General features: G+C 40.4%; 1 protein-coding gene across 2 annotated transcripts; it reads left to right on the forward strand.

Moving 5' to 3' along the window:
- The first annotated feature begins 2 nt into the window (after window positions 1-2).
- On the forward strand, window positions 3-12,060 carry NSDHL (NAD(P) dependent steroid dehydrogenase-like). 2 transcript variants are annotated; one of them, XM_026848710.1, is made up of 8 exons: window positions 3-58; window positions 1,550-1,600; window positions 3,930-4,091; window positions 4,978-5,124; window positions 6,505-6,633; window positions 8,559-8,701; window positions 10,211-10,313; window positions 11,055-12,060. In XM_026848710.1, the coding sequence occupies exons 2-8, from the start codon at window positions 1,580-1,582 to the stop codon at window positions 11,388-11,390; spliced, it is 1,041 nt and encodes a 346-aa protein (XP_026704511.1). In that variant the 5' UTR covers window positions 3-58; window positions 1,550-1,579; the 3' UTR covers window positions 11,391-12,060. The 2 variants fall into 2 exon arrangements, with proteins under 2 accessions (XP_026704511.1, XP_026704512.1); XM_026848711.1 differs by having other exon boundaries at window positions 53-75.
- Window positions 12,061-12,830: the final 770 nt, after the last annotated feature.

Raw genomic sequence — 12,830 nt, forward strand, 5'->3', positions numbered from 1 at the left:
GGGGCCTGGGGCCTGCGGAGGGGCAGGCTGGGGGCAGCAGAGCCTGCAGGGCTATGAGGTGGGCTGGGGCGAGGGGTAGGTTGCAGAGCTGAGGGGTGAGGGGGGTGTAGGGGAGGCTGTGGGGGAGGAAGGGGCAGGTTGTGGGGTGTGTGGGGAGGGAAGCTGGGGGTGTGGAAAGCTTCAGGGACGGGCAGTGTGAGGAAGGGCAGGCTGTAGTGGGGTGGGAGAAGTTGGAGCTGTATGGAGGGTGGCTGAAGTGGGAATGGGGGACTCTGGGATGATGAGGCTGAAAGAGCTGGAGGGAAACGAGATGGAGCCGTTCATAAATTGAATTTTGAGGAGGGGTAAAGCCTGGGTTAAGGAGATGTGAGGGTAGAAGAGGGGTCAACTCTTCACTCTGTGCCCATGCTTCCAAACCAGCTTGGTGTTCCTGCTGGACCTGCACCAATCCTGCCCTTTTTGGCTCTTTCCTTGCCATTTCAAGGGGCTTTTCAGAAAAATAAAAATGAAGAGTGCTAAACTGTGTACTTTGCAGAGTGAGCCAGTCCAGCAGATGTATTTGCTTGCATGTGGCATGATACTGTGATAATTTTATAGCAACATTGGCGTAGCTGTTCCTAGATCTCATTCAGGTGTGTTGGCACTAGTGTTTGTGAAGCAAGATGGGTCAGAGAGCTGCTCTGGCTGAAAACTAACTCAAGCAGAAAATGATTAATTTTCAGCTAGTCATGGCCTTCATCCATTTTACTGTGTGAATAGCAGGAGGTAGTGGGAAGCACTGACTAGGAATAAGGAGAATCAAATCAGCCTCTAAAGCAGCAGTTGATCATAGTGATGGTTTAAAGTGACTGTAAAGCCATCAGAAGTCTTTGTGTTCAGCTTGTCTTTATGTTGAAAACAGATTGAAATAGGCATGTTGTCTTTTTCTGTCTTTTGATTATACCCCACACTGTAGAATCCCAGCTGAATTGGGAATTTTATTTGCTATTGTTGGGAGGAAGAGTGTATTTTAATGAAAGTGGTGGCCTGCGATTTGAAAACTTGGAAAATCTCACCACAGGCTCCCCTCTCTTTGCTCATGAGCACCACTGAGCACCAGCGTTTCTTGCAGCAGGCAGGCATGGTGCTCCTGAAATGCTTGAACTTCAGTTTTAATTTTTTATTCCCAACATCCTAGAGCAGCTATATTTTTGAGGAAGACATTGCCAAAAGCTGCAATTGTGTTCACGTTATTTGGAGTGTAAATATTCAGACTTAAAGGAAGTACATGAAGCTAATACTAGCTAAAATGAGATGGTGCCTTTGTTATCAAGGGTATTTTATCATATTAAAATTATGCATTTGAGAAAGTTATTTGATACCACTGTTGTAATAAATTGTTCAGCAGGACAGGGAGAATTAGCTTACTCTTCACAGTTCTGCTTTAGTACAATGGCTGCAAACCTTGATTTCTATAACTATAAAGGTGTTTTTAAAAAAGGCTTAGTTTGTTTTAATGGCACGTTTAAGTATTGTATTGTGAATAAAATAATGTTCTCCATTTTTGAAGGAATCAGGTTGATAGTGAGTCATCTGAGAAATGGCCACACACTTCAGATCGGTAAGTTGAGGACTTAAATGATGCTTTATGAAGGTTTATCTTACAGAAATGTATTTGCATAGATAAGTCTTATGAACATTACCAGAGAAGACATGGGACTGTTTCTGCCTTAATGCCTACTCCAGAGATATTGCTGGGGGAAATGTGATTTACTCAGAAGTAGTTTGTTGCTGTCAGTTCCCAAGACATCCAGGAATTCTCCAACTCCCCCAGAAACACCAGTGGCTTTGTCAGTGCTGCCAAATCAATTGGTCTGGAGATTTAGTTACTCCAAGTTAATTTCCACATGCCTTGTAACATTACTCCATTTTGTAGTGCAGATAAAGGCCCAGCTGAGGCCCCTGAGATCTACTGAGCCATTGTAACCTCCTTCTAGGATTACTACATTGAATACAGGAGATTAGGATATGGAAGGAGTAACAGTTTACTTAGCTCGGAGAGGTGTTTGGACGTTACTTTTAGGAGTACAACTTATTAAGATGTTTTTGTTGCATTGCCTGTGGTTCTTGTTCATAGAGAAATTTCTGGCATCTGAACTATCTTTTCATTAATTCATATGGAGATTATGAAGGACCAGTGGATCTCAGATATTTAAGAAACAAAAAAAAAGTAGTGTCACGGTAGAGAGTGTGAACAAGCTGTTGTATCTTCACAGCACAACACTAGATATGTAGTAATTCATATCCAAAAATCAATATAGCTGTGCGTAGCCTGGCTTTCTACTTGCATTTTGTAAAGCAAGTAATTAAACAAGGTGCAGCACTGTTAGCTGCAGTTATACTGAATCTGGTCATTGAGTTGGTTTGTTTAGTAATTTCCCAAGAGATGTGTGTACTAGATCGTATTGCATATTATAAATGTGCACTAAAGATTATTTAAATAGTGTGTTTCTCATCACCAGTTAGAATACTGCCCTTATGCTTGGGTGAGTAGAAAACTATTGTACAGAAAAACCTAGATTATCTCATCTGTACTGGTAGAAAATGATTCTGATATTCAGAGCCAGACAGAGGGCGTCATTCTGCCACTGTAAAACTTTGGTCTGGCACATCTGAGTGCAGTGTGCAGTTTGGGTGCTCTCATTTCATGAGGAATGCACTGGAATGAGAAAGGGTACAGGGGAAGGCAAGTGAAAATATTGGTGGAACAGAGTGACTGCCTTTTGAGGAGAAGCTGAAAAGGCTCAACACCTCAATGCAGAGAGGACACGGCAGAGGAATGTGACTGAGTTTAGAGAATTGGGAAGCTGACAAGTAAAGGAAATGCAAAACTGTTGTAGCAGAGGAATACGAGAGTGAACTGCAGAGAGTCTTTAGACTCACATGTTCTCCCTATGTCATCTGTTCTCTTGCAACTATCAAAACGAAACAGATGACTGGGCCAACCCATTGGAACTTTTAAAAATTATTTTAATCAGACTGTACATTTCATGCACTATTCTAAATAACTTGTAATGCTTTAATGTAACTGAGCAACTGCAGTGAACTCGACTTTCTATTGTGGATAATTGGCACTTTGCAGTAGAACCTTTGTTTAAGGATGTAGCACTTATAAACTTCTGAACAATTGCTGTCTTTGTGTGGTTTCACTGGGTTAAAATTCCCTTCAGCTCGATAGTATAACTGCAGAGGTGAGTTTTTGTGTAGCAACCATGAGGAGCATATTTCCAACCAGGACAGAGCAATCTGTGTATAAAAGCTTCCTCACAGTTGTTGCTTGTATGTTCTGTGTTGATAACGTTTTTGATCTCAGCCCGGTTAGATGAGTGATCAGATCGGAATCTGTTAATTAGTGACTCTAGCCATTGATTTTTAAAAGTCTAAAAAAGAAAGTAAGAACTAATGACTAACTAGAAAGGATAATCCTTGCCTTTACCTGATTGATTTCTTGGCTTGGAGAAGCCTAAGTTTCACATGCTCTGAAAATGGTTTTGTCCTTGCTATTGCTGATGGTATTAGTATTCCAAATTATCTGTGCCATGTGGCTGAAGCAAATTCTGTTTGCTTGACCATCAGGGCAGAGTTTGTCAGAGCCAGTCCTCTATTTCTTCCCTACTACATGAGCCACTTGGTTATGAGGCAGAGTCCTGCTAAAATACAAACCAGCATGTGAGCTGTGTGGACCGTTAGTGTGTCTGAACTTTTAAGTTACTGTGATAGCACAAACATATTGAAGAGTCTTTTGATACCTGAATTTAGATCCTCCATTCAAACAAACTAATAACTAGTTGTGCAAAATTCCAGCACATTAAAATCTCAGGAAATTCAGATCAGTTTACTTGGACAGTTTGAATTTGCTCACTGAAGTGCTTTTCCCTCTGTCTCTGCAGGCTGGTAAGAAATGTACAGTGATCGGTGGGTCAGGATTCTTAGGCCAGCACATGGTGGAGCAGCTCCTGAAGAAAGGTTACACAGTCAACGTGTTCGATATTCAGAAGAGATTTGATAATGACCGAGTGCAGTTCTTCCTGGGGGACCTTTGTGACAAAGAGGTACAGACTAACAACAGTACCTGACATGGGTGGATAGAAAGGATGTCTGTTTAATATGTGTTCCTTCAAAGAGTTTACAGCTTACTGAGCTTTGCCTGAAGCAGTGAAACACCTGAAGGCATTTCACAGGTTGTAAGAGGGTGTGTAGATATGCCCCCCAGCCTTTCTCTGTGAAGTCAGTAGCCTAAGCAGTTTTCTGTGGAACCCTCATCTAGAACATTTAAAGGAATATACATTTGCATTACTGTTAGCTAAGATATACAATCTAATTACAGTCACTGTTGGTAATTGAATGTGGGTGCTCCTGGCTAACCTCAGCTGCATGAGAATGGCAGAATGCATTATTCCTAACAGCTGAGGCATGCTGAGACCTCTTGCTTTAACTCGGTCACACATGTGAGCCTTGGCAAAAACATCTATCCACCACTATGAAGTGTCATGTCTCAGAGCTTTATGACGGTCATCTCAAACACAGGCAAGTGCCATGGGGTGCTGCTGGCTGCTAAACCTCCTGCTTGCTGAGTTTTCTAACTCCTGTCTCCAGGTAACTTTGAGTCTCATACCTGCACTTGAGACTGTTGCAAGTAGTTAAGTCTAGATAGCCTCCAGGTCTCTCTCTCTCCAAGGTTCCTAGGTTCTTCCTTGGAAAGAAAAGGTGACGTCATGCATTTTTGCCTAGCAAAAAGGAGAGGACATTGTGAAGATCCTGGATGCTAATCCTACTCCAGCTGCTTACCTTTATGGATGGAACATGACTTGAAATTTAGCGGTTTTGCTTCCATGAGAAAAAGAACAGTGTTTTATTTCCTTTTTTTTTTTTTTTTTTTCCTCTAAGTACACACTATTGCTGTTGCTTCATTGCTGTCTCGTGTGATGTATCTTCTAGGCTTTGCTCCCAGCTTTACAAGGTGTGTCCGTGGCATTTCATTGTGCATCACCAGCACCTTCAAGTGACAACAGGGAACTGTTTTATAAAGTGAATTTTATGGGAACCAAAGCAGTCGTTGAAGCCTGCAAAGAAGCTGGAGTGCAGGTAAGGGTGGAAAAGCACATGGAGTCTATAAGATCCTGATGTGATCTTGTAACCATTACAGCACGGACCAATTTCAGTCTAGTTTGATAGAGGGGCAGAGGTCTCTGAGATGCTGAATTCCTGCATGTTCTATGAAAATTTATAGAACAGAGACTCTGTTGGTCTCCTGCTTAGTGTCTGGTGTTAGCTCAGTCCATGTTTGCCACAGAAAACCTACACATTGCAATCTTCCTGACTGCAGAAAAAGCATTTGTTAAAATTTGTCCTACTAGACATCTGAGAATCACACATGGGAGAACCACAGCTGGCAAGTAGATTCTTTCATAGGGGGACAGCACTAAAGATAGCTTTTCCAGCAGTGGAAGTATTCATGGCATCTATTACCTATGTGAATTCTTTGACATATAATGAGAAGGAACACATTTGTGCCATAATCTCAGTATGATTTGGTTTAGAAAGTCATTTGCCCATAAAAGAGCAAGCCAGAGGAAACCAGGCTGCTGTCCAGGCAAGACTGTGGTTGGTTTTTTTTTCACTTTATGATATTTTGATATCACATGAGTTTTCATTTGAATTCCTAGTAAATTTTGAAGCACAATGCATGTGAAGATCCCTTACTTATTCTGGGTGGAGATGCTGCCTCCAAAGCATGCATTTTGCACAGTGTTCATGTATGAATACGGAAGTAATAATGTTTAGAATTAAATAATATCAATCTCGTAAGACTCCCAGCCCCACGGTTTGTTGTTTGTTAGGGTTGTTTTCCACCCCTCATGTAATAAACTGTGTAGGAAATGGATCACATGGTGTTTACCTTCAGGCTTAGCCTGGATTCTGTCAGAACAAGGAGTTAAGTCTTGTTGGAACTTGTTGGATCTTGTAATTTTTGTATTACAATGTGGATCTTGTTCAAAAACATGTTTCTGATTACTCAGATACATTACTGACTTCCTGTTTTGAATCCACTAGGGTATGTTTTTATCCAACAAAAACATCCAAGATAAGAATTCTTTTTCGGTTTAAACTACCGTGATGTTGTTATTGTCAAGATGAGCAAATACATCTTAAAAATACTAATTGCATGTTAAGTGTTAAAATGTACCAAGCCAAGTGGGCACTCTGATTTTCCTGGAGCTGTTTTCCCCTTGACTGGCTACCTTGGGTTTTTATTGAAGTGTTTTAATCTCCTTTAGGTAGCACTAAACAATAGGACAAAGTCAATTAAGAGTGGGAGTTTTCTTACCTGCAGTTTCAGATCATCTTTTCTTAGCCCATGTTCTTCTAGACTTTGTTTATAATCTGTAGAATCAGTTGATTAAACATTATTATTGTTTTTACTCAATCTTCATAAATAACGATCCTTTATCACATCTGTTGCAGAAACTGGTGTTAACTAGCAGTGCAAGTGTAGTTTTTGAGGGCACAGACATAAAAAATGGATCAGAAGATCTCCCTTACGCCAAAAAACCTATCGACTATTACACAGAGACGAAGATCCTACAGGAGAAGGTATTGTATGGTTAACGCTGTTATTTCTGATGCTTAAAACTGCCCTTCTAAAAGCAGGGCATGCCTTAGAGGACCCAGCAGACCCTTCAAGACTGAACAGATCTCTTGTTCTCCAAAATTTCTCTTTCAATGAAAAGAAGTCATCTCATTCTTATAGTTGCAAGGAAAATCTGCACAGAATCATGCATATGTAGTAACACCTGCTAGAGTTTTTGGAGTATAGTAGAAAATTCCCTCCTTTTAGACAAATCTGTCTGATTTTAGCCCTCTTATTCTAAGCATGGAGGCTAGCGAGCTGTGTGTTCATTTATTCTCTTACAGAGAAGTACGACGGGTGGCTGCCGCTTACATCTTCCACTTGCTTGCATTACTTCTCCGTAGGCATGCTGATGGGTTGGTCCAGGGGATGCTTTCCTAGCCACTAAGTGGTTCAAATGTCAGTTATGTCTTCCTTGGCTGATGAAACTCCTAAGTAGTGTGTTCACTTAATTAAAGAGAATAAAATAGAGCTATGACATAAATTATCAAGAAAGTTGAATGAAGTAGCGTGTTACACTACAGAGGTTGTTTCTAGACGAAGAGTAGAAGAACTGGAAGAGGTGTCACTTGTTGCAAGAACTATGTGATAATCCCGTTTCTTAACTCATCTAGTGTTGTTTTAAGACCAGTTGAGGGGAGATTTTTGCTTTCTCTGCTCCTACTGGAAGGCTGTTTCAGAACCTCATTTACCTGATTTTTCAGCCTGAAGTTACAGTTGGGATCGTGAACAAGACACTGGGGAAGGAGAAGATGAGATGGAAATGCAACCTGAATAACATGTCATAAGCTAATGCTATTGGCCATACACTGAAGATATTCTTGTTAAAAAATATGTACAATTTCCCCTACATCTGAATGTCCTCTACTTTGAACATTTGCAGATCACCAGTATCTGTTCTGTTTCAGGTTCTTAATGCTGCAGTATTTGTGGTTTAAATATGGTATAACAATCAAAGCGAACAAACATTTTATCAAACTTTTCAGCAGCTTGCATTTCAGTTATGGAAAGAATATACACTTTTTGTGCAAGAAGAATTTAGACTTGCTTTCATACTGAAGCTAACAGTGTGTCCTCTAAAGTCGGGTATTAGCCTTTAAGAATTTTTCTTACGTTCCTTGAAAAGAGCTTAATTGAAAACGCAGCATAAAAACATCTGTTCATTCACAAACGTAACCACTTTGCAGTAAAGTGGACGAATAAAGTGGAAGCTTATGAGTAGCAATCAAGTCTAGCCCAATATGCTCGTAATTATGTCTTTGTTTTGGGTGAAACAGTGAAAGTATTCAGCCTTTATTTGTATGTGTTGTACTTGGATTTTTAATAGAAAATCCAGCAGCTGTTAAAAATTAGTAGAACATATTGTTTGGAAACTCCCAGTAGAATTAAATCTTCTTCAGAGATGCCTTGCTAAATCTGCTTAGCACTTGGTGCTGTCAGGAAGATGGAGATTGAGAAGGCCTGGGATGGAAATCTTCCACTGTTTGATGAGAGAGACAGACATTGAAGTGCTTAGTGTCCTTCTTTTCTCCAGCATGTCCATAAAGAATTCATGGAGTGAAGAAACTTTCAAAGCTCCTCTGGTTTCTGTGGTGTTAAATGAGAGAGGTGAAGAGTTCCCTTCTTTTACCTGTCAGCTCATTAAGTGTTCAATAATGAGAACAGATTTTTGTCTGTTTTTCTCATTAAAGAGAAATGGGAGAAGAGATGGGAACAAAGGAAGGATCACTTGTGAAGATATGAGTGGGCAATAGTTCTTCCACTGATATCTTTCCAAAGAGATAGGCAAACACCCACCCGCTTTAGTGATAGTCGTGGAATATATTACTAAGCCATATTTTTCTTCCCAGCTTTTCTCTCCTGATTTGGTTATCTTTTTTCCCTACAGGAGGTGCTCAGTGCAAATGACCCAGGCAACAATTTCTTCACTACTGCTATTCGTCCCCATGGAATATTTGGTCCTAGAGACCCTCAGCTGGTTCCCATCCTCATCCAAGCAGCTAAGAGTGGCAAAATGAAGTTCATAATTGGGTGAGCAAGGCTCAGTCATTTTATAGCTTTTGTTAAAATTGATGCTGAATCTATAGAGCCCTTTTGGAAGGGAATAATACTGAATCTGTAGTGTTGTTATGGCATGGAAAAAAGTATGTTTCTTTCATTTTTAATTTGTGATCCAGGATTCTTTTTTTTAAAAATCCTGCTGTGTTAGGGACTCATGCACTCACATGGTAAGTGTTCTAAATGCAAGAAGAATACCAGTGGGGAAAGCTGACATTTGAGTTGTCTCTGCATTGTCTAAAGAGTTGTCCTTTTAAATATGAGGGAGCTCAGATTACTTGCTGTTAATTTAATTAATATATACTTCTGGTATTTGAGGTTCCTGCAATTAAAAAGCCTATATGGCAGTGTTTTAATATTTCTGATTATAAGATCAAAGATACTGAATCTTGCAGAGCTTCTAGTGGACCACTGAAATTATAGAGCAAGAAATAGTTCAATCTACTACTAAGGATATTTTTATCAATTGTATTATGAGCTTGAAAAGAAATATGGTTTTTAATTGATAATAGATTTTTATTACATGTAAGCAGCTGGTTTGTGTGTATATGTGCACATGTGAATATGTGCTTGGGGTAGAAGGAAGAAAGGGAATATGGTTGTGGGGTTTTTTGGTTTTGGGGTTGGTTTTGTTCTTATTTGTCCTTACAGTTCCCTCCTGAACTGATCTCTCAAACTGATCTATGAACAGCAAACCTACACAAACTCAAGGTTTCCACTCTGTGCAAGTCTGCATTCTGTTCCAGCTCCAACATGCATTCCTCATTTGAATTTTCCTGCCATACAGACCTGTATATCCCTTCCAAGAAGGCAAATAAAATAGCAATTCATCCATGAACACAGGAGATGAAAATTACTCTTTCTCAGAATGTTAGATTGTGGCAATTCTGGTTTTATGGCCAAATGAGTTTTGTAACAAACCACTTGTTTGATTTAGCTGGACTGTTGAAAGTGATGTGCAGATCCATTTTCATTTGCTGTACCTGTGTAGAAATAGATTTAACACAGTGGCCTAAATCTGTTTCAGCTACATGTGAAGTTGTCTTATTAAGGGAGTAAGTTAGAATTTCATCATCTAAGAAATCAGTTATTGAAAGCTTGTCCTTAAATGACTTTGTTTGTGCTACTTACCTCTCTGTTTCTGTTTGTTCTGCTTCTGTGGATCACTGCTGATTCTGAGACCTGTAGGATCTGCAACACCTATCAACTTGGTAACTTGTAAGATTTAAAAATGGTACTGTTACAGGACTGTAAACTTTGAGGGCCTTAGCAAGAGCTGAGACAATAACACCTTTTCCTCTGTCTCCAAAATAATACGTAGCAATTTCATCTCTCTGACAGAGTATAGCCTGAAGTTGCAGCACAAGAGAGTAGGTGAAACTAGGAATAACTATATCTTGTGTGAAAGTCCTTCATTTTGCCACAAGCACATTTTCAGCTGAACTTGCCTTAGGGCTAACCTTCTTCATTTTGTCTGTGCAGGGATGGAAAGAACTTGGTAGATTTCACTTATGTGGAAAATGTGGTCCATGGACACATCCTAGCTGCAGAAAATCTTCAGAAAGACTCTCCTCTGTGTGGGAAGGTAAGGAAGGACCTAGCAAGGGGAGAGGAGTGGGTGTCCCCTAGCCAGGCTTCATCTGCAAGCCTTGCTCGGCTTCATGTGTGCTCCGTAATTCATGCTGATTTTCATCTGTGCTGAATATGTATCTTGGAGTTGAGTCGAACTAGCACACACAAATGGGTCTGTTTTTCTGTCTGTGGGTATAATGAATGGTTGCCTATCTGGTGACAATTGTGTGCTGCCACATGGGTTGTGATGTATGAAAATACTTTAACTTCATGCTATAAAACTTCTTGTGGAAGAAGTTCTAATCCAGGAAAGGAAAGAAGTTCTATATCCAGGCAGAATTGAGGGCAGCCAAGATGCATACATAAGAAGCATAGTTATTTAGCTTTTACTACAGAGTTCAGAACAGAAGAAACTTGTATATATTTTTGTGGCACCACCGTGCTCTGGGCATGCAGTGTACATACAGCTAGGATGTTTTAATGTGTTTGCATTGTGTTGCATCATTCAGTTTGACCATTTATGAGTAATTTTATGTCTGGAGCATTGGAAGTAGTTGGCTTCCTCAGCAAAGAAGGGGTTCATCACTTTTCAGACGTAGGTGGTTAATGCAAAGCAGTTTCTCATGAAAAAGTGTTCTCAGTCAAGTCAGGAACATCAGTCTTCTCAGCACGAACATGAGATGGGCCATCAGAGACAAGTTTGTGGAAACTGTAATGATTTTATCATCTGGCTTTTTGTCTTCCTCTCTTTCAGGCATTTCATATCACAAATGATGAACCAGTTCCTTTCTGGGCTTTCATGTCCCGTATCTTGACTGGCCTGAACTACGATCCTCCCAAGTATCATATTCCCTATTGGCTGGCACATTACCTGGCCTTATTCCTGTCTCTAGTGCTGTGGCTGCTAAGTCCACTGGTCACCATCAAGCCCACTTTTACCCCTATGCGGGTTGCATTAGCTGGAACGTTTCACTACTACAGCTGTGAACGGGCCAAAAGAGACATGGGCTACAAACCAGTGGTGAGCTTGGATGAAGCAATAGACAGGACTCTGCAGAGCTACCCCCACCTACGCCGGGCTAAGGCCTGAGAAGTCCGAGATGGATTTTTTTCTACTCGATTTTCATAATTGCTTTGACATCTTAACATGAACACTGAAGCAAATTTCACTAATTCTCTGGAACAGGGAATTTTCCCAAAGTCCTTCTTCCTCCTCACCATTATCAAGACAGCTTTATTTGGGTTGAAAAGAACTCATGTTGGAGCTGTCCTAACAGTTCTCTTCTTTGATGTGACTTCTTGTTTTGAAACAGCTGCTGAACCCTATGGACTATGAATAAACACCCTCCTGTGTCCTCTTCAATCCCAGCCCAGCACATCAGCATTCCTTCGTCTTTTCTCTCCGCCCTTGTCCTCTGTTTGTTGCTCTGGTGATAACAGCCGCCTCTTCTCATAGCTGCAGACTGGTTAATGAAATACTTCTCACGACTGGTTCCTCTCTGTGTTTTTTTTCTGTACAAAAGTAATGAGAGAGAGGCTCATGCCAAAAAGAAGTTCGGCCACCATCTCTTAAATCATTGCAATTAATTTTGTTATTCCCTCCATGATTGGTGGGTGATTTGGCTTCTTACTGAGGCATCAGAATGAAACCTGCGAAAAGACCTCTCTTTGTAAGGAAGCATGTGCCTTTGTTTCTGCAGGATCCTATTTCTTTCTATTCAAAAATAACCCAAATAAATCAAGAAGAGATGACTTCCTAATTTTGTGTTCTGTCTTTGAAAGGGCAGATCACATTCTGAACATCTCAGCATAAACAGGGTTTTAATCATTCCTGTTGTGGGGGGAGAAATCTTTGCTGTGGCTGTTGCCAGTCAGCACATACTATTTTACCATAGCTCATTACTTATAAGAACTACATTGGTTGGAAGATCCTACTGCACAAAGCTCTCATCTTGTCTGACATGTTATTGCTGGTACTGGTGGTTTTTGTTGCTTTGACCACTTAGTATATGAAAGAACTCCTTTCCACAAGAAAATGGTTATCACAATACTGTATTCACCAAGCTATTTAGTTTGACATTTATATTAAGTGTGCTTCACCCTATAATCTTTCTAAGTGCTTCAGTTCTGTTTTGTTTTTAAGTGAAGAGTTTAGGTTAGAGCTGGAACTTGCCTCCTTGCCAGTTCCTGGCTCCTCAGGAGTTTTGGTGCATCAAATTTCAGAAGTATGGGACGTGCCTCACTCAATGAGCCTTTACCTCATCTGGGACCTCAATATACTCCTAGAATCCTATAGTTATTAGTTTTATTTTAACTTCTGGCTGTTTTCTGGAGGATTTTATGCTGAGCTTTATTTTTTTTTTGAAATTTTTATTTGCTGCTTTAACAGCTAGCTAGTTTTACCAACCTTTGCCTTGCTTGATCTTGAAGTAAGTACTAGTAAGTTCCTTGGGGCAGTTCACATAGTTCTGGTTTGCACCAGTTGGCCGCCTTTCTTTTCTGTTCTTCTCCCCCCGCCGCCCCCCCCCCC

This window comes from Athene cunicularia (genome assembly GCF_003259725.1).
Source record: "Athene cunicularia isolate RWA chromosome 4 unlocalized genomic scaffold, athCun1 chr4_part3, whole genome shotgun sequence".
Taxonomy (NCBI): domain Eukaryota; kingdom Metazoa; phylum Chordata; class Aves; order Strigiformes; family Strigidae; genus Athene; species Athene cunicularia.

Excerpts from the sequence above, each read along its gene's own strand:
- NSDHL (XM_026848710.1), top strand. The coding sequence starts at position 1,580 with ATGGCCACACACTTCAGATCG. Across the intron at positions 5,125-6,504 it reads GCAAAGAAGCTGGAGTGCAG|AAACTGGTGTTAACTAGCAG; the intron begins GTAAGGGTGGAA and ends CATCTGTTGCAG. Across the intron at positions 10,314-11,054 it reads ACTCTCCTCTGTGTGGGAAG|GCATTTCATATCACAAATGA; the intron begins GTAAGGAAGGAC and ends CCTCTCTTTCAG.